The sequence below is a fragment of the Hippocampus zosterae genome, chromosome 15 (genome assembly GCF_025434085.1).
Source record: "Hippocampus zosterae strain Florida chromosome 15, ASM2543408v3, whole genome shotgun sequence".
NCBI lineage: Eukaryota > Metazoa > Chordata > Actinopteri > Syngnathiformes > Syngnathidae > Hippocampus > Hippocampus zosterae.
In genome coordinates this window covers 3,707,161-3,730,678 of record NC_067465.1, presented here as the reverse complement: position 1 = coordinate 3,730,678, position 23,518 = coordinate 3,707,161, and the positions used below count along the sequence as shown (strand labels likewise).

General features: G+C 42.9%; 2 protein-coding genes across 4 annotated transcripts; one reads left to right on the top strand and one right to left on the bottom strand.

The window, feature by feature from the left end:
- Positions 1-462: 462 nt before the first annotated feature.
- rgs20 (regulator of G protein signaling 20) lies at positions 463-9,552 on the bottom strand. Of its 2 annotated transcripts, none has more exons than XM_052088215.1 (5): positions 9,188-9,552; positions 4,125-4,291; positions 3,849-3,923; positions 3,545-3,779; positions 463-3,331 (listed from the first exon to the last, which is right to left on the bottom strand). In XM_052088215.1, the coding sequence occupies exons 1-5, from the start codon at positions 9,374-9,376 to the stop codon at positions 3,143-3,145; spliced, it is 855 nt and encodes a 284-aa protein (XP_051944175.1). In that variant the 5' UTR covers positions 9,377-9,552; the 3' UTR covers positions 463-3,142. The 2 variants fall into 2 exon arrangements, with proteins under 2 accessions (XP_051944175.1, XP_051944176.1); XM_052088216.1 differs by lacking the exon at positions 9,188-9,552 and adding an exon at positions 6,029-6,185.
- A 148-nt stretch (positions 9,553-9,700) lies between these two features.
- Positions 9,701-22,639, top strand: atp6v1h (ATPase H+ transporting V1 subunit H). 2 transcript variants are annotated; one of them, XM_052088177.1, is made up of 14 exons: positions 9,701-9,833; positions 10,562-10,722; positions 11,058-11,157; positions 11,233-11,322; positions 11,823-11,936; positions 13,664-13,768; positions 14,586-14,645; positions 15,541-15,638; positions 16,124-16,316; positions 18,834-19,012; positions 19,188-19,313; positions 20,351-20,452; positions 20,526-20,639; positions 22,368-22,639. In XM_052088177.1, exons 2-14 carry the CDS (start codon positions 10,619-10,621, stop codon positions 22,435-22,437), a joined length of 1,455 nt encoding a protein of 484 aa, XP_051944137.1. In that variant the 5' UTR covers positions 9,701-9,833; positions 10,562-10,618; the 3' UTR covers positions 22,438-22,639. The 2 variants fall into 2 exon arrangements, with proteins under 2 accessions (XP_051944137.1, XP_051944138.1); XM_052088178.1 differs by lacking the exon at positions 14,586-14,645 and having other exon boundaries at positions 9,702-9,833.
- Positions 22,640-23,518: the final 879 nt, after the last annotated feature.

Below are 23,518 nucleotides of genomic sequence, written 5' to 3'. Positions count from 1 at the left end.
ATCTTCCATGAGAAAGTCGATGCTGCAGAGACTGTGCAAACATGCCCCCTGCTGGCCCTTAGCGGTATCTAATCACGAAGCAAAGGTTTTGCGGCAATGTCGTGGCATCATCATAGCCGCAGGACTATTAACAGTTTGTAAACGAACTGTTGCAGCTGAGGATAGCGAACGTAAACGACGAGGCAGTGAAAGCACCAATAAATCACTTTTCTTTGTTTTTAAAATATGGGATAGTCAATGTTCTCAACTCCTGGTTCTTTGTACGTGATCAAAAAAAAAAAAAACAAAAGATGTAACTCCTCTTCAAACAGCAAACTAGTTGAGACTAAACAGTACCAGGCACTGCACTCACATTTGTTTCTAAATGTAAATAATCAATAGTCAGAAAGATATATCGTGTGACTGATCAATTGATTTTTCACCAGACTAAGAAAACATTTTACAAAAGAAACATTCCGAGAGTGTTTTAAAATCATTGTGCTTTATTTTGTCTCAATCAAAATGCCCACAAGGTATCATGTTCTTGGAGAATAGCATAAAACCTGAAAACTAAAACCATACACTGTAAACGTTGACATTTTTGTTTTGTTTTTTTAATTATTTAAAAAGGTCATCTTTTTCTCTCAGTAAACTCTGCGCAAAAATGAACACATTTCATATATCGTAAACAGAAGGAAAAAAAACTATAATTAATAGGCGTCGCGCCAAAACCGCAATTTGGTGCGTTTGAGGTGGATCTGCACTCGGCAAAGACGTCGATCAGCCAGCTGGGTTGGAACCCCCCCCCCCCCCCCTCACACACACACACACACCCACACACCCACATCTTGTTTGGCAGTCGCCACAACAACAAAACAAAAAAAACATCGGAAACACATCGTGGATCGACCGATGCGGGGGACATTGTTCCGCTCAACTGGCTGTTGTGCTTGGGTCCAACAAATAAAACAAAAGCACCTTTATGGCGAGAGTTTGCCCGCGAGAAAGATGTCGCCCAAACGGAATGTCAAGGCACTTCCCATACCGCCCAACCCACCCCTGCCCATCCTTTCGAGCAACACGGTCGTGAAAGCAACAAAAGTCAAAAAGGGAACACACAAAAGCATCAGACACTTGGCAACTCCGATCGTAGCGACAAAAGGATGCTTGCCGTGAATGCCAACCCACGACTAGCAATCGTATCAAATCTTCACTGTACGACTGCCGTCTGATTAGGTCAACAGTCGTTCAATGCAGTCTTACATTGTTCACAAGCAGTTGGAAATATAATAAATCATTTAAGAAAAAGTACACTCTCAAAAATCATGTTCATTTTGTGACTTTTTTTGAATGCGAAAAAACATTTTCTCTATATTTTTCCCCCCAAAATTTATGTGGAGTTTTAAGAAACTCAAGTAATTTGGCATAAATGATCAGATTGTCACTCTCCTGCAAAAATGCATCTCCAAAAAAAAAAAATCTGAAAAAACAGGTTCTTCCTATTTTGGCTAAAAAGGAACATCGTTAACCCAAAAACTTGTTTAGATTTTATATCTACATTTTATTCTTACTCTACAATAAAACGCATATCACCACAATTTGAGACTTCTTGCCTAATTGTCCAAAGAAGTTTACTCTCGCGCACACGTGCAGTTATGGAACTCAAGACTGTCACAATCGGCACGTTGCACTTGAGCTTCTTTTAGTAGTGTGACATTTTCCCCAAACTTTGGACATCTCCGTTTTACACACGCTTTCCTCCTGACTCACGCTTATTGCTCTGCAGAAATAGTTTGGATAAATAATCACAGCGAAAATTATAATGATGTGATATAAAGCCAAAAAGTGAAGTGTGATGTGGCAAAGGTTGCCTTTATGCTTTTGTCTTGCAGTCCAAATTGGGATGCTAGCTTAGCATAGCGTCTAGCTAGAAACGTTTGGTGTGTAAATAATCACTCTGAAAACCCGCAAAATCGTGAAACATCTGCAACATCAAATTAGATTACAATTATGATGTGATATAAATCCAAAAAGTGAAGTGTGATGTGCCAAAGGTCGCTTTTATGCTTTTGTCTCGCAGTCCAAATTGGGATGCTAGCTTAGCATAGCGTCTGACTAGAAATAGTTGCTTTTGTTAGTGTATTTTGTAAGTTACAACAAAGCTTGTTTCTCCAAATTCATTGGAAGATAATGAAATAAATACTCCTTCAATGTCAGATGAGTTGTACATTTAAAACTTTTGAGATGCTAAAGAAATGTCTTCATATCATTTTCTAGTTCGCATAACTAACACTGTCCTCAATGTTATTTAGTGATAACACTGTTTGATAAAACACTGTTTGATATTTCATCGTAAATAAGCTGCCTAAAATAATCATCAATATTTTATATTCTCAACCTAATCTAAATTGTATTCCAAAATAAGACTTCGGGCGAGTAAACACAGTAGGAAAAAAAAGTCACAATTACTAACGTCACACAAAAGGAGTTGCCAAGTCACACAAACCCAAGCGTTAGACTAGATTATTAAAAATAAAATAAATAAAAAGCAAGGTGAAACCAAGGTCAAAGGCTGCTACACACTCCATCCCCACCCCCCCCCAGCCCCCACTGAGGAAGTTCCCTGCAAGGTGGAGCTCGTGTGTTGCCATTGCCTTTGAACTTGATTCTTGTCACGCAGTTCAATATCTCCACAGAAAATACCCATATTTCCATTTGTACTATTTACATATTCACACACACAAAATAATTGACAGACAGATCGATTATTAAAATAATATATACTTCAGAATGTGTGTATATATATCTATATATAGATATATATATAGATATATATATTGTCAAGTAGGAATAATTTACCCCTTCCTGTCCATTGAGCATAAACCATTTTTAAAATTGTCAACTAAAATAGATTAGTTCTTTGAAAAGAAAGGAGTCAAAGTAAGAGAAGTTCCTTTGGAATGTTGTGTCGCTATGTTGGAGTGTGAGCAGTACTTGTGTTGTGGAGCCCTCGCGAGATGCTGAGACCTGAGTGTCCCCGAGTGTTGAGGCTGCCCGCTTGGTCGGCGTAAATCCTGCACTGGACACAAGAGAGAGGGCGGGGGTGGGGGGGGTTACACATCGAAAAAAAGAGGGTAGTGGATCACAGGTCTTTTTTTTTTTTTTATGATTCGGGCGACTGCTCGGACAGAGCGTTGAGCAAGTTTTTGTATGCCGAGGAGTTCATGTATCGCGGGTACGAGTCTCTTTGCATGAGTGTGTAGATCTGCAGCTGGGCATCATCAAAGGTGTGCGAGGTGGGCTCCTGCATGTTCCGGTTGATGGATTCACGCACCCGGGAGTCCAAGCTCACCTGAGTGTGAGAAAAAAACATTTAATTGTGAGGGTGCCGTAGCTGTGGCAATATGATTAGATCGATACGACATTAAGATGTGGGAGATGATGAGGTCATGATGATGATGTCTTTCATGGCGCTAATAGCAACAAGGTCAGGAACCTGCTCATGTTCATAATTTTACATTGCGCAGATATCAGTCATACGATAAAGTGTGGCAGGTAGGTGGACCTCTTTCGGGGAGAGGATGGAGATGTAGTCCTCGTAGATGACGCGGGCCTTCTCCTCCACGGAGCCCTTGTTGCTCTCCTTGGCGAATTCTTGGCAGGCGAGCCAGAAGAGCATGTTCTCCTCGCTAAACTCGGTGCGCAGGAACTGACGGAAGGAATTGCGTCCGGCCGGGCAGCTCATGAGCTTGTCAAAGGACTCGGCCCAAGAGTGCACCTCCTCCAGCGTGGGCTTTGGACTGCAGCAAAACCCAAAATCAAGATGCCGCTTTCACGGTTGACAAACAACGAGATGACTTTCCACCCACCAATCTTCACAGTCCGCGGTCTCTTCCTTGACGTCGTACGATGCTTTCCGGTTTCTCTCGTCTCTGTCCTCGTTCCTGAGAACAACAGACATGTAAGTATGACGTGACGTCCATCCATACATTTTTCGAATGGAAAAGAATTTAGACTCAGCCTGCCATGCATGTTTTTGGAATGTGGGAGGAAACCGGAGTACCCGGAGAAAACCCACACAGGGATAACATGCAAACTCCACACAGGGAGGCTGGAACCGGGGGTGGGGGGGGTCAGGAGCCTACCAGGAGCAGCTACAGCAGCAGCACCAACAGAAGCAGCAGGCGTTGGACCCCCGCGGGTTGGCCTGGCCCGGCTGGCCCAGGTGGGCCGGTGCAGTCCCCCCCGCTGCCGACTCCTGCTGCACCGACATCTGCCTCTTTCGCATCTCCATCGGCTCTGATCCCATGGGCTGCGGGGAGGGGACCGTAGGACGTTTTATGGGAAGCACAATTATTGACATTTTTAGTCTTGACTTTTGGCTCGTGTCGCAAAAGAGTGGAGGACACAGAAGAGCTGAAAAAAAAGCTGAACGGCTTTTCACTTGCACTTTCGATTAAAAAAAAGTAAATCAATCAATAAAAATTGATGCATGTTATGTACAGTATATCACATGCAAGTAAAAGTAGATAATTGTATGTATATGTATTTATTACATTATTTCAATAAATCAGCAACAGGAAAAATGGAAACAAAAGCTTACCTGTAAGAAATCAAAATTATTAAATGTTTGTATTGCATAATAATTTACAAAATTGCATTTTTACGGACATATATTTTTTTAACTTTATCGATTCCCTAGAGGAAAACCAAAAGCAGAAACATGTCATGTTTCTTTGTACATGAACTGAAAAAAATGAAAAATACCAATATTGTATTTGAAGTTCATGTTTTGGGAAAGTGGGAGGGAACCGGAGTACCCGGAGAAAACCCACGGAGGCACGGGGAGAACATGCAAACTCTACACAAGAAGGCCGGGGCCGGAATTGCACCCCGCACCTCTACACTGTGAGACGGATTTCCTAACCAGTCGACATCCGTGCCACCACTCTTCATTGAGACATTTCAAATTCTCTCAGCTCATCAGTACAGCACGAATAATTTTCAATCTACGCAGATGATAAAGAATAAATGTAAGTACTTTTACATCATTTGTACGTGTTTTACTGCATCGTTTGTGTTCAGTGCATTGTCTGATCCACTTTATCATCAAAAGGGTTGCGGGAAGTGCCGGAGCCTAACCCAGCTGTCTTCGGGCAGTAGGCGGGGGACACCGTGAACCGGTTGCCAGCCAATCGCAGCGTTTCTGTTCAATCCGTTGCTTGAATTGTTATAGCACTCAACGTAAATGCTAATTACCGTTGGCGTGAAGCCATGAAGCAAGCAGCCTGAAAGGCTCGACTATGTGTTTGTTTATGCAAAGTATGTTTTTCTTTGTTTATGAGTCAGTAAACTTCAACTGGCAGCGGCATCAACAAGCTGGCAGACTCTTTTTTTTGATGAATTGTTACATATTTGATTATGATGAAGGGGGTTCGCTACTACCTTGCAGCACTCGTGTCTCGCCACTGTATCTTATCAATAATGATGTTAATATTTTTAATGTGTGTGTGTGTGTGTGTGTGTTAGCAGATGCATGCAGTGTAAGGTCCTAATGTACCAACAAAAGGTGTCATCAGCAGGTCAGACAGTACTAACAAATCCTGTCATATCATTTATGTAACACACACACACACAGACACCGTACCTGACACAGGGGGGGGCGGGGAGGGGTGGTGTTGAATCGATTGTCGGAAAAGATAGATGTATGTATTTTGACGCAACTGATGATACAAGATTTCGTCTTTTCTCTGTTTGAAAAAAATGTATGCGTGCAGATCTCCAAAACCGATTGAATGGTGGAGAGGAGGGAAAAAGAGGAGGGGGTGGTTGGCGGGGGTATCCACCACACTGCACTCTGGTTTGATTATTGCAAGCAAATGATTCTTTTCTAAATCGCAAATCCCCGCAAAAAAAAGCGGAGGGGGGGGGGGGGGGGGTTAATACCCCCCCTCCTCCGCACTCTTCTTCAATCCAGCATCCTCCATTCCATTCTTAGTGCACGCACGCACGCACACACACACACACACACGGGACGGGCCATACTTACAATTCCACCATGTATGCACAGCGACAAGCGGTTAAAAAGCAGATAATATGTAGAAAAGGACACGCCGCTCTTGATTACATCCGATGGCAAAGCGCTTCTTCTTTTGCCCCCCGCCCCCCTCTCCTCGCCACCTCCACCTCCTCCCGGACCGGCTGCTGCGAGTCACTGCGCATGCGCATTCTCTCTCGACTTGGATCAGCCGAAAGCTCTGTTTCAGAAAGTGGACGTCAGCTCGTACGTTGGTGAACTTAACTTGACTCCCTGCACAATTATATGTGTTCTCTTTTATTCAGCTTATAAATAGATATACATTTGGGGGATTTTTTTTGCTTTATTCGTGTTTTTCCTTTGTTAAAACCCTTGAGGAAAAAAACTTAACAGATAATAGATTAATAGACTTAAAAAAAACTAATTCTATAGAGCAAAGCAATAAAATACATACTGAAACAAATTAATTCAAATAACAACTACAATTTAAATGCAAACATGCAATTATTATATTTCTATACGTTACAAAATGTATGTTTTATAAAATATCAAAATATTAATAATGAAAATATGACCGTGTTGTAAATTATATACGTGTCAACGTCATGATCATTTCAATATTCTACATATATTATTGCAGTGTATATTTAATTGTAAGATTATATACGAAAAAAATATATTTAATCGAAATTGTTGTCAATTTGCTTGTAATTGTAGTATATTAAAATTTGACTATATTAGTCTTCGGGGGGGAAATGGGCGCGCGTGCGTGTTGTGACGTACAAATCTCAAAGCCCTTTGACAGCCGAGACGAAGCAGGGGCAACACTGACATCTAGAGGTAACATTAAGTACAGCAACGATGTCTCCCATTTAGAGTCGTTCGGAGTACATCTCTATTATTTATTGATTTGTTTGTTTAAATATCGTTCTCTCTTAAAACACCTTTTCCAGCGTATTTTTACTCGAACGGGATGGGAAACCTAAAAATAGAAAACAAGGATTTGCAAATAATGTAAACCTACATTCGATTGAATATACTAAAGACATTTAATGTTCAAACTGATAAACGTTATTCTTATTCACAAATAACTATTCATTTTCTGAAATGTTCCTGAGCCCATGTGGGTTTTTGATGCAGTGCCAAATATTTATAAGATATTATTAGATTTTAAATAAACATTGGTATTTATAAACCATCTACTTCATGAATATATTTTTTAAAATAAATTATTAAAGGTATTTTATACATACGTGTACCCCTACCGTAAAAATAAAAACATACATAAATACAAAGATATACCTTTATTTTGATATCATTCAATTTTCATAATTTATCCCAAAATTTACAATCATACAAGCGTGTCTATGCAAGTCTCGGAGCAGCTGTTACACACCAATGGTCATAAAATACAATAAAATCTATCAATTTACATGAATTTAGTGTGGAAATAGTAAAAAATTTCCCCCTCCCCTCCCTGAATCTACTGTATTGTACAACACTGTGACAGACTGGAACACTGGTTAGTACAGTACTTTATAATTGCAGCTGGACTTGTTGTTTTGCTGTACATAAGCACCAGATGGCACTCAACTGCTGTGTCTATAATTCCTTTTTTAATGCACAGAATAGTTGAAATGATGTTTGGAATGATGTTAGAAGCATGTCGACCAAATTGCTGCTGCTGTAAAAACTCAAAAGTCCTTCCGCCAAGATGCAGTAGTTGCATCTGGGCCCCCAGAAACGTAAACATGTGACCTGCTCGAAAGCACTTCATTTAACACTTGACCCTTCACGGTGTTACGCAACGCCGGACGACAAACTGGCCACGTGACCGTGCACCATACTCTTGGACTCCTATGTGTGTGTGTGTGTGTGTGTGTTGGAGCGGATTTGGGTCCGAGTGTAGAATAATGAAAACCGGCGAGTGTGTGATGATAGTAGGATTGCCAGGTTTGGGGGGAGGGGGGCTTATAGAAAATGAATGATGTACTGTATATATTTTTTGATGGTGAAGTTGGGCAGTGAGTGATTAGCACTGGCGTGTCACAGGAAGAAGGTCACGGCAGCTTGAATCAGGCAGTGATGGGAAGTGTACAAGAGTAAAGAGGACTACCGCTGTATTGCAAAGCCGAATGAGATGATAATAAAGTCAAATGACTCACTTGGAGTGTGCATCTTGATCTGGTACATATCTTCACGACACGGTGCAATATGATTTGGTGGGATTACGATTCGATTCAATATGGTAGGGCTCAGTTTGAGAGGGTATGATGCAGTGAAATTCTTGTTGCCATTTTACTTGCATATAATTGAACTTGTCAGTACTGTAAATGTGACACTTCCTTCATAACTAAACTGCTGCAACGGATTAGTGGCATATTCATTGGTTTCAATGAGGAAATATGATTTGTGATATGAATGAGTGAGGAGCCATCACAGCACGAACTTTGGATGTTTTGGTGTTCCATATTCACCAGCGAAATGGCCCATACAGTGCAGTGTTGCCATTCGATTGCGCAGGTGTGCCTCATGTTGTGGAAATGACATCAGCTATCTGGAGACACAACACATTTCTCGTTTAATCTTCCTAAGCCTCCAGTCAGACGTGCTTTAGTCGCCACAAATAGACATTTGATGGGAAGCCACAGTTGCCAGCCAGGCTACCGCTAAGGTACTGACAGAACAGGGACACCTGAACTGTTTGCCAGCCAATCGCAGATAGCTATAAATTAATTACATCATAGGTAAATTGGGTAAAAATGTCAATACATTGGTTGAAAGTGGGTGAGTAGATAAATATGAAGCTAGGGACCGACAGTATAGGTAGATAAATTGTTAGGTAGATATTGATGGATATTAATTGTAGGTATAGGTATATTATTATAGGCAGTTGGGTAGATAATTATGTATTGTATGTTGTCTGTAGGTGGGGAGGTATTATAGGAATGAAGTGGTGGTTGGGTAGATGGGTAGGTGTGGTAAGTTGGAATGTAGACAGGTAGGCAGATAGGACGGTAAGGTGAGTGGGTTGATGGTAAGAGGGTATTGAAGGAGCAAGGTATATATTGTTGGTTGGCATGGGTTTGTTGGGGTTGTTGTTGGTTGTAGGTTGTTGGGGGAAGGTAGGTAGGTAAGGGAGTAGGCCGGTCGCGCGTCATGGGTGCGTACCTCAAGGCACACCATATCCTGCTCATCATGGTCGTGTTCATTGTAGGTGACGGCGCAGCCAATGCCTCGACGGCACGCCCGGGTTAGTCTCTGTATACGATGCCACATGAGGGCGCGGCGACGTCTGACCTCCCTCAGTGCCGACGTGGGCCTGAACTCCCAACACTCGGCCCCTCTAGGGCGCGGCATTCTCCCGGAGCGAGGCCCCCGCGCCTCTTGTCATCATAGGAAATCCACATTGCCCGTGGCATGTCTGAGGCCGTGATGCCTACTGCTGTGCAGAGCGATGATGGAAGAGAGGTTGAATGAAGGAAAGTGTTTGTGGGGGAAATGAGCGCAGATGGGGATTAGGACAATGTTATGTCCTTAGGGACAGATTAACGCAGGAGGAAGACGAGTGAGATTCACGTGACACTTGATTACGTCACGGTACGATAGTCTCAGTTTTATCCTTCAAATAAAAAAACTATCTCATACTAAAACGTATTTTTAAGATCAATTATGAAGGCAATTAAAAACAACAACGACACAAAATCGTTTTTTCATCGTATGTCCTTCTGCCGCTGCGCACGTGACTACTCGCAGTTGCCAGTCATGTGATTCAATCTGACGTCACCGCTGTCAGCTGAGCAAAGGAGCTCGTCGGGTAAGTGATGCATCTTTCTTTTTTTTTAACCGATAAGATTCGAATTATATTTTGCATCATTATATTGTATTATGTCACCGAGTGCTCACTTTATTGTTGGTATCGCAAATGAGGCTGGCCTGGCACGAGAATGTTAGGGGTTAGCATTCTTCGCTTGTTTTGCTAACTGCCTCGCCGGTATGCTAATAACCCATTTTCACAGTTCTTTTCCTTTATGGAATATCGTTTATCTGGTTCTTTAATAAGTAAAGGCAAACTACGTCGAACGTTGACACTAGTATTTTAGCTTTCTTATGTTTGCTAATTTGAATTTCTGCGCGGCTCTCATCGAACGATAACATACGATGAGGAGGTCATTAACACGAGACACTGAACAAGTGGTACTCGGCCTACGACGCGGTGACGAAAAAGATACTGTACTGTACGTAAGTCGGAACATGTACTCTTTTACTACCCTACTCTAACGTAGTACTAAAGGCATAGTAACTATACTGTATTGGGGAAAAGTCTTGACAGTAGCTAACCTCTAAGTACGGTAAGGCTTTCCAAGCGATTATATGTGCTCATTGAGAAATGGAAGACTTTTTCTTTTGTGAATCCCCAACCAAATTAGTTGTGTGTTTTTACATACTGGTGTTTTCAGAATCTGCATTGTTTTACCCTACAGAAGAGTAAAATAGTTTTTAAAAAAAGGCCTTCATATGTGTTGCCTTGGCATTTCCATCCAGGTGGTGTCTACCTCATATTTTGTCTCGACAAAAAAGTGCATCTAGCAGCCGCTGAGGATGGACATCCGCGGAGCCGTGGACGCCGCCGTCCCCACGAACATCATTGCTGCCAAGGCAGCGGAGGTTCGCGCTAATCTGGTCAACTGGCAGTCGTATCTGCAGTAAGTCACACACATTGACACGGGTACAATAAATGGTCAAAAAAGTCACAGTCTTGAGGCGCACAGACTCTTTCTGTTATTATAGGAATTGCGACGGACAACCACACGAATATTGGCCCCCGGCACAAGTTTCAGTCTGTCGCGTATCCTACAATAGAATAGATTATCCGAAGTCAAATGCAATTATATCTCTATCCATTTATACTATAATTGTCAATTTGCATTATTTTCCCAGACAAACATTTGTGTTCAAGTGTCAGAGACTTTGGAGGTTCCGCTGCACTTTTCGTCTGTCTAACTTCCCATGTTTGACAACTTCTCCCTTTTTTTTTTAGAAGTCAAATGATCTCTGCAGAGGACTGTGAGTTCATCAAGAAGTTTGAGGTGGCCAACTCTGAGGAAAAGCAGGTCATCCTGACCAATGAAGGACATCAGGTATATGGGTTTGCTCGACTTAAGACACACATGTGCTGTATCGTTATTTTAATTTTATTTTTTATTCCCTTACAGTGTGCAAAGACGTTTCTGAACTTGATGGCGCACATCTCCAAAGAGCAGACCGTCCAGTACATCTTGACCCTCATTGATGACACTCTGCAGGTGTTGTGAGCACCTAGGGACAAAATATTTCAACAATCTCATCCGTAAAATATTTATAGTGACTCATTCCCCCCCACATCCTGTTATGCAACCGTCTTATTTTGAAATGGAATAAATTCATTATTTTCCTCAATATTCATCATGAAAACATAAGACTATGAATGCTTAGCTACATGGAATTTTTAAAGTTACACAAAAAAAACATTTTTACATTGTTATTATGGGGTATTCTGTGAATAATTTAAAACTTTTTTGTATACATTTAATTTGAACATAAAGTGTGGTAAACGTTAAGCACTGTTTCTACTCATATGGCAGATATGGCTGGACGATATATCGTTATCGTATCTCAGTGGCGATATCAGCATTCAAGATATCAAACTGAGGACGATATCAGTGATATGAATCCAATTGAAGTAGCGTATTTGTCCAAATACTTCTCAACATTAACTACAGACTAGATTGAATGGGTGCTAATAAAAATCTTGAATGTGGCGCAGGAGAATCATCAGAGGGTAAGCATCTTCTTCGACTATGCAAAGAAGACAAAGAACACGGCCTGGTCCTATTTTCTCCCCATGCTGAATCGCCAGGACCTCTTCACCGTCCACATGGTGAGTTCGTCGTTTATCTTCGATAATAAGAGCCTGCTAGGCCAGCTTTCATCCGGAAACGTCTTTATCAGCCATTTGCGGCAAATTAACCTTTAACCACCGCCCCAAATCAAACCGTTGAGCCTTCCTAATCATCCGGCCATTAATAATTCCTCACTAAACACAACCTCTTGTCAAAAACAGGCCATTAATGTGATGTTACCCTGGCAACCTTTCGAAATGGCCAAGGACCACCCCGCGAGATCACAGCCTGCGCTGATAAGACGCCCACGGCATACAGTCATTAGAAACACCATCCCGCACACGCTTTAATGATTGAAACTGGATGTGCTGGAGTCCCATGAAATGCCGACACCGTAGCCTGTTGCTTCACGTACGTTTTAGGAGATGATGCATATCAGATTTCATGTCATTGACTAGTTATCTCCATTGGTTTTGGCAGACACCGTCACAATTCTTCCTGGAGTCCAGTTGGGCAGGGTTGACTTGAGTGCGACTCATCGCAAATTATGATTTATAGGTTGTGAAGAACCGAGAAGAGTCATTTGTTGAATCTTTCGCACCACAAGATGGCATTGGCTGAAATCAAAAGCAATTCCAATTGAACCACCTGAACATCTCAATAGGCCGAGTTCCATTCGCCGAGAGTTAACCGCAGAAAGCTTCAAATAAAATGACACCGGCCCTTTAAGAACAGAACTGGGAAAACAAAGTTACTCTATCGCATGACAATGCAGCAGGAAAGCACCAATGGGCTGCTATGGGCATACAAGAAGAGGCACTTGTGTGTGGCCCCCCCATGACCGCCTGATGATCAACCCTACTGAGGAACCTTTCTAGCATCCTTCAGTAAATGGCTTTGAGGGTAGGAGGCAGTAGCAAAAGATCAATGAGGTTGTGAAACAGCAGCTCTTGGAGGCTATTCTGAGATCCTGGAAAGAAATTCAAGCACAAGCTGTCCCAAAAAATATCACAAGTTCAATGGATGCAAGACTTGGAGCAGTGCATTTTAACCAAAAACACGTTTCTTCTATTTTGGGAAGAAAACATACCATAATCATGGGGAGGTTTGTTGAAAAATGTGAAATTATTCTCAGACATTTGACGACTTGAAGATGATGCTTTGTTCCCATTTGCATGCACTAGTTGCCAAAACCCGAGAAAAGCATCACTTGCGTCATAATTAAGAACGCGATGAAATGTCGAATAAATTAGACCCTCTTTAATTGTCTATTCTGTCACGGAAGTGCTTTCACCTAAGATTTGTAGCCGATGCGAATTTAATGTGTTTCAAGTCTGTTCTGAGCCAATCTGTATGTAGATGACATTAACTCTGTATTGATCTAGCGCTGCAACATCTAATGGAATGGCTTGAATAATTTGATTACAGAGAAAGGTCCAAGCACAGTCTTTATTTCGAAGCTTGGCGGGGATATTTTTTTTTCCCCCCCACAGACTCATTTTAGTGCAGCCGCACGCACACGGCACTCCCTGCAGAAATGGCGTGCGATGCAGCACGCCAAGTAGGAAAGAATTTGTGAGAGAGTGTTCTAAGTTAAGTGCAATGTATCCTGCAACCGCAAATCTACCATTGCCAATTCGGCCAATGTTGTGCTAATTTGCACATGTGGTCAAAATTATTGGGACCCCTCAACCAACCAACAAAACTTGATTGTAGGTAGTTTTTCCATGTAGTGTACATTTGTCTTCTCTCTCTGATCACCCAGGCAGCGAGGATCATCGCCAAGTTGGCCGCTTGGGGCCGGGACCTGATGGAAGGGAGTGACCTGAACTACTATTTCAACTGGATCAAAAGCCAGCTGAGCTCACAGGTCCGAGAACTGAAATCACGAAAAATGTTGGATCCCATCGTATTGTACAAGTGCTCATCATATTGTCTGCTTAAAACGTGACATTTTCCAAAATGAATTTAACGTGGTTAGAGGTCAATATCACTTCATTTAATCACGGAATGAAAAACAAACAAACAATTTGATCGGAATCTGCACAGGTGACGAGTCCAGTGATACGCATTGCATGAATGAAATTATTTTGGAATTAATTTTGCTTTTGATCTGAGTACGGACATGAGCTACAAGCACCGTATTGGCTAGCAGGGACTCATCTCACATTAGGACAATGAGCATTTTGGCAAATAGTGAACTTTTTTTTTTTCCAAAAAGAGGCTTCACACTGTTTATTGCCACTCAGAGTTGAGTTGGCTTTCAAATCAAAAATAATACAAGAAGAATTACACATCGTATATCTGGATGGTTATTCGCCTAGGCGTGCGCTGCGATTGGCTGCATTGGAAAATGTCTTTTTCGTCATCTTCTCCACAGCGTTGGCTGTATTTAACAGAATTTATAACATACTTTGACTTGGGGGTGGGGGTGCATATGATCCACATAAAGTCATTTTGTGTCTTTTCCATGATTGCTGTCTGCTGTATCTGTTCCTGTCAGAGCGTGTGTCCTCATAGGAATTGTACTTTCCCCTCACAATCCGACGAAGCAGGATGTTACTCGGCATTGGCTGTTGACCTTTTTAAGCTCGTTTATAATTTACTTCTCACTTCTGCTTTCAGCAGCACACTCGGCTCCATGCCACCGATTGCTTCTTTTTTTGTTGATTTTGTTTATCTCTTAGAACCTACACGGTACAGGTCCGGACACAATCTCGGGAGCAGGAACCATTTCCCCCAGTGAAGTGAGTATGAGCGAGGTGCATCGAATTAAAAAAAAATCAGCCTTCCTCACGCCTCGGCACTTTCACCTCTTTGCCATCCCACGGTCTCGCTCTCTCCATCAACGATTCCAGATTGCAGGGGCGTTGACTCTCAGTCTACGGCAACCCGGCTGGGGGTCCTCTATGTCGCCTGCATGATGTTTGCTGCTGCTGGTTGCTTTTAACGGCGCATGCTGTAAAAAGTCACGTCAACGCGCATGACATTTTGAATTGGAGTAGCACTTAGCGTGGCAGCGGCAGCAGCATCCATCAGTTGATTTTTTTCTGCCGATGACTGTACCGCAACCCCCAACCTCACCCCCACCCCCCAGTAGTGCCTTCTGTGAAACACACGCAGGATGTGTCTCTTAACCAATGTTTTACAGCCGGGCGCCGTCCACTCCGCCATCCTTGTGTCCTCCTCGTCTCCTGGCTGGACTGGTTTTGCTTTTATTCACCCAATTAACAGGAGCGTCTTCCTTTTCCTCTTCTAATCTTTATTGATGTGATTCTCGCTCAGGTGTGACGGGACTCTTGGTCCATGCTTCCTCTCTGCCGCGTGTTCATGCATGTGTTAAGGATGTACAGTACACTGACAGACTGCATGATGCCGGTGGTGGAAGTTTTTGTACAGCGGAACCTCAAAAATAAGCAGAGTAAAAAAAAAAAAAAAAACGGATGAATCCAGGGATGCAGTCTCATGAGCATTCAAATGTTTAACTTGTGGAGGTTCCGCTGTGCTCTTTTTTTCCCCTTTTGCTTCTCTCAACCTATATTGACTTTCTAACAACAAAAAAAGCTCTTCCTCGATTCACCCGGAGTAGACACCTGATGTAGAACCCGGGTAAACGTTTGCTGTTTGTTCTGTTCTCTGCAGAGCTCTCAGTATGTCCAGTGCGTGGCCGGCTGCCTTCAGCTGATGCTGAGGGTCAACGAGTACAGGTTTGCCTGGGTGGAGGCCGACGGGGTTAACTGGTGAGCGATGCCCACTTTGACATCATAAAACCTTTATTTGATTGTATTGGCAGCTTTTTTTCCTCCGATGCTATGATATTCTTAACTGTTATGCAAGTGCAAAAAGAAGTTAACCATCGTAAAATGCAAAAAGAAACACTTCCTCGATGAGTGACGGCTAGAATGGTGACGATGGACATTACAAATTGCTTAAAATGTTTCTACAGCTTTATTTTAGTCCTACTGTGGCAAATTCACTTGATCCCAGTTCAGTTTTGTCGCGAAGAGCGCCAGCTGTCCCGCTGTTTCATTTGCATTTGCGTCCGAATCCATGTGGCCTGTCTGCACAACGTGTTCCCGCTCCATCATTAGGCGTAATGGGCGCGGCAGCATGGTGGGCGCAGTGCCGCGGACCTCGGCCATTAGAAAAGGCTCATCAGCATTTGTTTTTGTTGCTCATCCCCCTCCGCCTCTCTCTCTCTCTCTCTCTCTCTCTCTCTCTCCAGTATAACGGCCGTGTTGAGCAACAAGTGCGGCTTCCAGCTCCAGTACCAGATGATCTTCTGCGTGTGGCTCCTGGCCTTTAGCCCGCAGCTGTGCGAGCAGCTGCGGCGCTACAATGTGGTGCCCGCGCTCTCCGACATCCTCCAGGAATCTGTCAAGGAGAAGGTCACCCGGATCATTCTCGCCGCCTTCAGGGTATGTGTGGCAATCCACAACTTTTTATCGCCATAAAGTGTGACAAAGTATTCCTCAAGTCTCACGCAGCACTTTTAACTTGTAATTGGGTCTCGTGCTTTATCGCCTCTGGGGAGGCAGATTGAAATGATTCGATTAAACAACAGAGGAAGGCGATAAAAGAAATTCCAGTGCATAAAAGATACATAAATACGATCTATGTGGCCACGCCGCTCGGTCAACTGCCTGCGGTCATTGCTCCATATGGGCCATGAATATTTCACGACGAACCGTTTTTGGGGAGCAAAAATACCCTAAAGTTAGCAAAAGACAAAATATATTCATGTCAAATGGTTCGACTACCCGCTGTGCTCTGCCCTCCAAGCATGCAACCATTAAACAACACACACACACACACAAAAAATCAATGGCATGCATAATCACTTACTTTCCACATGCAATATATTGTAGTGTATATTACTCAAGTCCATCAATGGCCTTGGATCTCAAAAACAACTCATTACACATAATAATTTCAAGTAGGGCTAATTTGAACCCTAGTGCCTATTTTGGGGGGGGTGGGGGGGCAGAAATTCCACATGACCTACGCGATTTCTTCCAATAATGAAAATATAATTTTTCCATTCAGAAAAGCTAAGTTTGTAGACCCCGCTACACATGAACATTAGAGCGCTGATTGCATTTGAACTCTGTTGCTAATCAAAACGGCAGCACAGCAGTGGGTTTTGCCGCAGGATAATGACCCAAAGCGAAGAGCAAAACATCGGACTCCAAGCCCCCGATCAAAATCCTGAAGGTTTTGCATTAATAATGACTCCTCATTCCTTCCACCTTGTCGAAGCCACCAGCTGCAGCTGAAGTCAAACAGCCCCAAAGCGTGCAGCCGCCAAGCACCACGCTTCAATGTCGTTATGGTTTTCTTTTGGTGATGAGCGCTGTTATAAAGCCTAAGGGCTAAACGGACCCCAACACCGAGGCTGCTTTAAAATAGCATCTCTCTTCTTTCACCTCATTGGCAGTCCTGCCTCATTCCGAGGATTCTCCCAACAGGTTGTTTGCTTCCAAATCATGTGATTTTTTTTCTCTCATTAATCCCTGTCCACCGCATCACAAGGCTGCTCAAAAATCTGTATGCTGCAAGTTGACTGCCCGCTAAATCAAATCACAGGCTAAATAAGAAAGACTTGCATTTTGAATTTTTCAGAATGGGAAAGGCTGTGCTTATTTGCGAGCTTTGTCCAGACGACCCTGTCGCGGGGGCACAAAAGCCGGGTATGAATAGCGCATGATTACGTGACGGAGTTGCAGCCGAACCGCATTTGATGGCTGGATGTGAACACTCAATGACACAAGCAGCAGCACTTCCATCACACCTTCGATTCCTTTTCAGCGATGTATCTGCAAGAGAGACACCGAGGGATGTTTGCATTATGATTGACGTACCGCGGCTCATTAAAAGCGAAGGCGGGCGGCAAATGGAGACCGAGCAGATGTTCTTCTCAGTGTGTTGTGAACAGAAGGATGGCTCATTGTGTCTCTCCCTTACAAAAATATATTTTTTGGGGGTGTGGGGGTTGGAGAGACCGCAGGGCTCTCTGAATTCTTCCCATCCAAATGCTCCTCTGCATGTATCGCTGATTCTCCCAAATGTCCTCATTAGCGGATGAGCCGACTGAGACCGCAAGGCCCATCATCATGTACGGGCAAAAACTGTCCTGATGTCTGGTCACCGCATTCATTCCAGTTCTGTATTGTATCGTATTCAGTCAGTAGAAAGGATCCCGTTCTATCCAGTTCCTCTATCGAAGCCAGTTTTCATACCACCAGTGAGTCAACAATTATAACAACTCCTTAAAATCCGATGCGCCTTGTGTATGGCTATTACGGTAATATTTTGACCCCAAAATGGCTCCTGGCTCGAGACATGCTGACAACACAGTTCAAATTTAAGGCGATACGCAGTTGAACACGGAAATAGAGCAGCGGCAAGAGAGTTCAACGTTAACGAGTCAATGTTATAACTTGTCATTGGTTAAGTGAACTGTGTCGCTGTTTGATGAAATAAGTTTTACTAACATCTGATCGTTCTTTTGGTGTTTCCTTGCGCATCGCTCCATCTAGTGGATGCATTGTAGATTGCATCTTATAACACGGTGCACCCAACGTGTGAAAAAAAAGACAAAATAGGCCATTCATTGAAGGTGCACCTCATAATCCGGTGCGCCTTTTAGTGTGGAAAATACGGTTATATATATTCACCACACAGAGTGAAATATTTCAGGATTATATTTTTTTGCAATGATGGCTAACAGCCCGCTGACATGCTTTAATCGCTGCCATTTTGATGAGCAACATAGTTACCTGTTTAGTTTTTTTCTGGTGCGTTGTTAGTGTAAGTTATAAGTATGTACGTACGGACTTTGTGAATGTTTCCATGTGTTGATTGCTACCAATTCACCCATAATGCATCAGTGGCCTGCGCATCTATTCATTCCCGTGGCTTTTGTCCACCGGCAGAATCTCCTGGAGAAGTCGTCGGAGAGGGAGACCCGCCAGGAGTACGCGCTGGCTATGATCCAGTGTAAAGTGCTGAAGCAGCTGGAGAACCTCGAGCAGCAGAAGTACGATGACGAGGATATCACGGAGGACATCAAGTTTCTGCTGGAGAGACTCGGGGAAAGCGTGCAGGATCTCAGGTATCATAACTTGACTTATACTTTGCTTTACCCAAGTCAGGATAGAATTTAGTGGGGACTTGCTGGAGTTTTGCCACTGTAATTTGGGACTTTTTGGCAACGTGAAGGTTCAGACTTGACTGACATAAGTGAGAACTCCCACTTCTGCTATACTTCTGCCATTTTATGTAAACAGCTCGTTTGACGAGTACAGCTCCGAACTCAAATCAGGACGCCTGGAATGGAGCCCGGTGCACAAGTCTGAGAAGTTCTGGCGGGAGAATGCCGTTCGCCTCAATGAGAAGAATTATGAGCTGCTCAAGTAAGGACAAAGGGTTTCGTTTTGTTTCCACCTGCGATTGTTTGAAACACAAGTAGCCCATTTCTGCAAATAGCTGCTCTTATCTACAATTAGCCAAAGAGTGTTTTGTCTTTCCATGCATCCATTTTCTGTAGTGCATGTCCTCAGCGGCGTTGCGGATGATCTTGAGCCTATTCCAGCTGACATTTGCGTGCCTGCTCTAAAGAAAGTGTTTTTTAAAAAAAATTCGATGTCGTGTATGTTCGAGACCTGTTTTTTAGTTGGCAGGCTACTTCCTGCTTAATGGAGTGGAAGAAGATTTCATACCACTCGACGCGGCTTCATCCAGATTTTGACCAAATTTTAATGGACTCTTGCTTGGTACAAGCGAGAAAATTGAACCCAGTCCAGTGCTGCTTTCCAAACAAATAAAACACATGGTGCTCATCTGTTAAAACCATCTTTACTCTTTTTTCTTTTATGTGTTTCTGCATTTGTATGGAAAAACTCTCATATGAGTCATAAAAACATCCATTTGCATTGTTCTTGTTTTGGCTTCCTAATGTTTCCCTTCTCTGAATGAGCACCTGCGGCTAGTCTCTCCCTCTGGCATCCTCAGATCGGGGAGGGGGGTAAAAAGGTCGGAATAGGAGTGCGCCGGTATCATACAACTGTAATCGTACTAGTAAAAATACTCCCGATACTTGGACACACAATACCAGTAATAAAATGTGTGTTACCTGCATCTACTCAACTTGATTTTATTTTTAACTTTGAAAAACCAACTGCGGCTGTAATAAAGAAAGCACTGCAAAAAAAAGGGTGAGCGTCAAACGTAAAATAGAAGAAATCGTTACAGCAGTAATCTCAAAATAAGAAGAAATTAATTATTCTTGTTGAGTGAAATGTATTCCTCGTTCAGTAAAATTGGGTTTTTGAACAATACTTTATCAAAATAATTTTTTTCATCAAGTTTGCAAGGCATGGTGGGATTTCCAAATATCCATACCCGGTATCGGTGAGTGGCAAAATGTTAAGTACTTGTTCTCCCCCTTCAGGATCTTAACCAGGCTCCTGGAAGTGTCCGATGATCCTCAAGTCATAGCGGTGGCGGCCCATGATGTGGGCGAGTACGTGCGCCACTACCCGCGCGGCAAACGGTAAGACGTTGACTTTAGCCTTCCTTCCCGTCCTGTGTCCTCACCTTTTTTTTTTTCCCCTCTTGCCTTTCAGGGTGATTGAGCAGCTTGGCGGGAAGCAGCTAGTGATGAATCACATGCACCACGAGGACCAGCTTGTGCGCTACAATGCCCTGCTGGCCGTGCAGAAGCTCATGGTCCATAACTGGTACGAACGAACATACTGACAGCCATTCAGGGCAGATTCACACCAGGCAATCTATGCCGGATTTACGCCTTCTTGACACCAAAAGACTGGTCAATCTGGCCCGTGTCGTGTGAGTGCACAACGCTCGTACCTTCGCTGTGTCGCGATTCAATTTTTGTGGCTGGGCTGCATTGCACCTTTTACAAAAGTAAAAGGTGTCATAACACCTTTTATTGAATACCGGCTACTATTGTTGTCACCCCACCATGGTGTGAGCAGGAGATTCTACATTGAAAATTGTAGCAGTGCCTCCAATCGTTGAACAGGGAAAAAAAAACAATGGATGGGCGATTCACTTTATTTGCGGATTACTATCATCAGACACATAGTGGCGTCGCCTCACACCATGCAAAATCGATCCGCTTGCCAAGCGTACCAATATCTAAGATTTAAGACTTAAGCTGTCTTTTCTTTCTGGAGGTTTGGTTTGTTTTGAGATTCAGGACTTTAGCGTCTATTGTGACAATCTGTCTGTGTCCTGAAGCTCTTCTTTTCAAAGTCTCGGAGAGACCCACTTTCTCTGGGTGACGTGTCTTGGAAAAAAAATTCTTATTGAACGTATCAATATAACGTCAAAGGTGTTATTATAGAAAGCATAAAAAAACCCCAAGGACAGAAGAGGAGAGAAAGCACATCAACAGTCATCGTCGAGCACACTTTACAAAAGGGAGTCGAAAGACTTTTTTAAAAAAATGCCTCGGTCCACGTATATTTTGACTTATTTCATGTTAGTACAAGAATAAGTAATGCTGTAATACAAACAAAGAAAAAATATGGTGCCCTATGCCCGTGTGTAGATAACTGTCATGTGGTTAACACCAACAAAAAAGCTAGGTGTGAATAATTCATTTTTTTAAATCCCCCACACCCCTGACAAATAGATTACATCGAAAATGGCACAGACAAAAAAAAAAAAAGAAATATTTTAGCGAGAGATTCAAAAAATAGTTAGTCAGGAAAAGCCTATTAGAACATCAGAGCTTTATTTGGGGTTTATCAAAATCAACCAACAGTCGTACGCCAAAAAAATAGACCGGTCATTGTTCAAATAATTTTTCATATCCACTGTATGCCATTGAAAAGCCGTATAGCGTGGAGGTGCATACAGGACTTGTCATTTGCTGGGGTAAGTCGGTCATTTCCCCCTTGGTCTCAGGAAGTATCAGAAGCATAGCAAGAGGTGGGATGGAGGCGGATAAATGCCAGATCTTCCAGAGCAGAGACATTCCCCCAACCTCGGCTTTCTTGAGGGTCGCTCGAGACATTTGATATTTCTAGTGGCGGCTAGGTGAATGTCGTCGAGCCACTCATGCAAATGTTACTCGCCGGGAAGAAAAGAGCAAAAGGAAGTCGGCTCTAAAAAATTGCATAAAATTCGACACCTGGTGACTGGCAGATGGGGTATCAAATCGAATACGTTCAAATAGCAGGCCTTTGAAGGATTGACTGTTGGGCAATGTATGATGTCCAAAATGTTTCCCATTGGGAAATAATGGAAATATGCATTAAAAAAAACATTTTTGTTGGTTTGGCTGAACTGTGCGTTAAATGTCGAGCTCAACTCGTCAACTTATTAACCGTGCCGTACTCAGCTACCCCTTTCTTGCTGGCACATGAGGCGAATGAAATTCAGTTGCCGCGTTAATTCTGATGCTGATTGCTAATTAGTTGGATGGCTTTGTTTCTCAGGGAGTACCTCGGCAGGCAGCTGCAGTCCGGCGACCAGCAACAAGCTCCGGCTGTGGCGGCTCGAAGCTGAATTGTCCTTGTGTGTGTGTGCGTGCGGGTGTGTGTTCTCTATTTAATGACTCACAAGATGAAGCAAGGCATCATTCCTAATTAGCCTCTTGTGTCGTGTTGTGCGATATCTGTAATTAAATGTATAAAACGTTCAGTCTTACCTGTTATAGATGTCAGATTTTTTTGTTTTTCCCCCTCAATAAAGGCCATGAAGGACGCCGCTTCTGTGTGCTTCGGCTCTTCCATTGTCCGCACTTGAGCTGTTGCTACGGCGACAGGACGTGCTACCTTTTAAGGTGAATGAATTTCCCAGTCAGCTTAGGTTTAACTGCATTTCGAGTGTGGAGCACGACGGAGGTTGTGAAGTTCTCTTTCCGCTACGATATATAATGCAAAGACCTGAGCAATATGTCCAAAGTCGCTTTGAATTTCGTGAAAATCTAAACTAATCCGCATGAATGCAGGCTTGGGTAAAGCGATGCGATTGTACACATCGTCTTTTTGTCCCGGGGGGAAAAAAACAAATCCAAACTCTGTGGCTAGTCAATCTGTCCCAAATCCAAACTAACCGAAACAAATGTGTGCTGCGGATACTGCCATGAGGGTCTCCAGATAGTCAGTTAACATGATTGGAAATCAAAACAAACCCCGATCAATGCCAATGCCCATCTCTGGATGGGAAGTCACAAAACTGTCAAGAAGAGTGATGCTGAGGAAAAGTAACAGGAGTTTAATTACGCACACCCAAAGACGGAGGCCCATTTCCTCTTGCCCAGGATTGATTAAAAGTCTCACTTTAAAATGTCACTTCAAATGCAAAAAAGTTGTTTCTCATGTCGTAATAAAAAGAGAAAAATAAAGAAATGTATTTTGGAAAGGTTAGCGTTGGTGTTGAATGACAAGGATGACGAGATGTGAGCCAAGTGTATGTGGAAAGCCAATATAATAATCAAATATAGGCTTGTATTTTGAAGGTCACCAGGGAGGAGGTCTCAAAGTCTCACGCGTTTCATTTCTGAAAAAAATAACGGGGACTTCACGGCAGGCAGGTAAGAACATTGGAAGCTTCAATCTTTATATTCTCAATAATTACATGATAG

Bases quoted from the DNA above. Each gene is read 5' to 3' on its own strand.
- rgs20 (XM_052088215.1), bottom strand. From the start codon at position 9,376: ATGCCGCGCCCTAGAGGGGCCGAGTGTTGGGAGTTCAGGCCCACGTCG. The intron at 4,292-9,187 runs GTACGCACCCAT...CCCTCCCCGCAG, and splicing joins AGGATATGGTGTGCCTTGAG to CCCATGGGATCAGAGCCGAT. The intron at 3,780-3,848 runs GTGGGTGGAAAG...GTTTTGCTGCAG, and splicing joins ACCGCGGACTGTGAAGATTG to TCCAAAGCCCACGCTGGAGG.
- atp6v1h (XM_052088177.1), top strand. From the start codon at position 10,619: ATGGACATCCGCGGAGCCGTGGACGCCGCCGTCCCCACGAACATCATT. The intron at 19,013-19,187 runs GTATCATAACTT...TTATGTAAACAG, and splicing joins GAAAGCGTGCAGGATCTCAG to CTCGTTTGACGAGTACAGCT. The intron at 20,453-20,525 runs GTAAGACGTTGA...CTTGCCTTTCAG, and splicing joins CACTACCCGCGCGGCAAACG to GGTGATTGAGCAGCTTGGCG.